The 1,874-nt window shown below is 53.8% G+C and overlaps 1 protein-coding gene across 1 annotated transcript; it reads right to left on the reverse strand.

Annotated features, from left to right (window-relative positions):
* Positions 1-449: 449 nt before the first annotated feature.
* On the reverse strand, positions 450-1,464 carry H310_09415 (hypothetical protein; the record flags this gene model as incomplete). The annotated part of the gene is made up of 4 exons (XM_008875477.1): positions 450-634; positions 712-1,028; positions 1,082-1,215; positions 1,273-1,464. 4 exons carry the CDS (start codon positions 1,462-1,464, stop codon positions 450-452), a joined length of 828 nt encoding a protein of 275 aa, XP_008873699.1.
* Positions 1,465-1,874: the final 410 nt, after the last annotated feature.

The following is a 1,874-nucleotide window of genomic DNA, read 5'->3' on the forward strand; positions in this document are numbered from 1 at the left end:
CGAACTGTTGCTTGTGTTGGGATTGAACGGGCCAATCGAAATTACGGCTTAAACGTCCGTTCAAAGCTGAAGTAGACGCAGGCAAGCAGCAGTTTTAAGTTGACTGCACAAAAATGCAAAACATGGTTGTGGTCAGAATGTACCTGGCACATTGTGTTTTTCCACTAAATTGCCCATGTGGTTTAATTGCCTTGTCTCGATCAAAACACCAATAATAAACCGCTCCAGACAGACCACACACACAAAACTGGGACTTCTCGGTCTGGTTAAGGCTAGAAACACGCATTTGAACTTGCCTACTAGAGTAAAGGCGTTAAATATCCTGGTGTATGTACAGGTCGTCCGGTCGCGTGCACATGTCATCCCATCTTACGCACAAGTCACTATTTCCACGAGTCAATTTTGTCGACACGCGTATAAAAAATATCCAGAGAATTTCGCAAGTTTGCTCAGCTGTTGTTGATGAACAATAGTCTCACTGATGGGACTGTAGGGTGCCAGTCTGGGTCGGTGCGTAGCGGAAGTGCCTCGCAGGGTTCTCCCAGGAAGATGGGTCCATTGTCTTCGGCCGCGTCTTGGGTAGGTTGTCCGTCATCGTTCTTCGTCTCATCGTCGGACTCTCCTTGGCTTAGGTCTATCATGTCGACGCTGTTTTCAGTCGCCGAGAACATCTAGACGGCTGCATTGGAGTGGTCTTCCTTCCCGTCGCACCGATGCCCTCTGGGGTTTGGCCGCCGTTCTCGCAGGCCTTCTTGCGACACTCGGACTGCCAGTACCTTTCTTCGCCACAGTAGTGGTAGGTGCCCTTGGCCGAGGAACGGTCGCTTCGTTCGGCTTGGCCACTTCGGGACGCGCCGCGACCTCGGCCACTTCCGCGACCACTGCTTCCTTTGGCGCCTCGGTCACCAGCCGCGAACAAGGCGTGGTCTTCCTTGGCTTGGCCGCGTGGTGTTTTGATGGAGCCGTTCCGGACGGCTGCCTTCCACTCGGCTTCAAGCGCGATCTTCGTCTTGGCGACGGTTTGCTTGCTGTCGGGAAGGTTCGATAAGCGATCGACGATTTGGTGGAACTCCCATGGCACCAAGGCAGTAGTTTGACCACTTGGTTCGAATCTGTTTCTGTGGCTCTCACGTCCGATAGGCGCTGGACGAGGATCTGGAATCGGTAGATGAAGTCCGGTAGAGTCTCTTGGCGCGGGTCCCACGACAGCTTGGCCTAATCCATCGCGACCTGAATCCGGTCGATCTTCGTCGTTGGTTTATGGTGGGCTACCAGTGCTTCGTAGGCGATGCGGACGCGCGTGTAGCCTCCGATGTGGCGGTACTGGCTGGGTTCCAACGTATCGATGAGGATCCCGAATGCCTTCTGGTCGTCGCTGCTCGCGTCCAAGGTAGCTGACGTTGGCGTGTGAGTCAGGTACTGATTCCCTTCATCATGAGCTTCCCGCGGAAGTAGATGTCCCATTCGCGGAAGTTGTGGTCATTGAGCTGGAGTGTGGGCGCAAATCTACCTACCCCTAACAAAACGTGGCCAACATACGACATCTTCAAACAACGCGTTCTAGAAGCCCATTCCAACTCACCTTTTCAACAACCACACAGCTATCTACGTTTCGACAACGCCGCCAAGTCCAATTTTGAAGTTGCAACAACACCCCAGCCAACGATGTATCAGACACCTCGCACCAACCACACTATATCCCCCAGCACCGTCCCGCTGCACCAATCCGTCTTTCCTCTGATGCCTCGCAACGCTGATCACGTTGCCGCCCGCCAAGCATCATGTACCGAACACACCGGGTCCTCCAACACAATCTCAGCAAATCAACAGGTCATCCATCATACGCCCCGCCACACATCCTTCGACACACGCAG

The sequence above is a fragment of the Aphanomyces invadans genome, assembly GCF_000520115.1.
Source record: "Aphanomyces invadans strain NJM9701 unplaced genomic scaffold supercont1.21, whole genome shotgun sequence".
Taxonomy (NCBI): Eukaryota; Oomycota; class Saprolegniomycetes; order Saprolegniales; family Verrucalvaceae; genus Aphanomyces; species Aphanomyces invadans.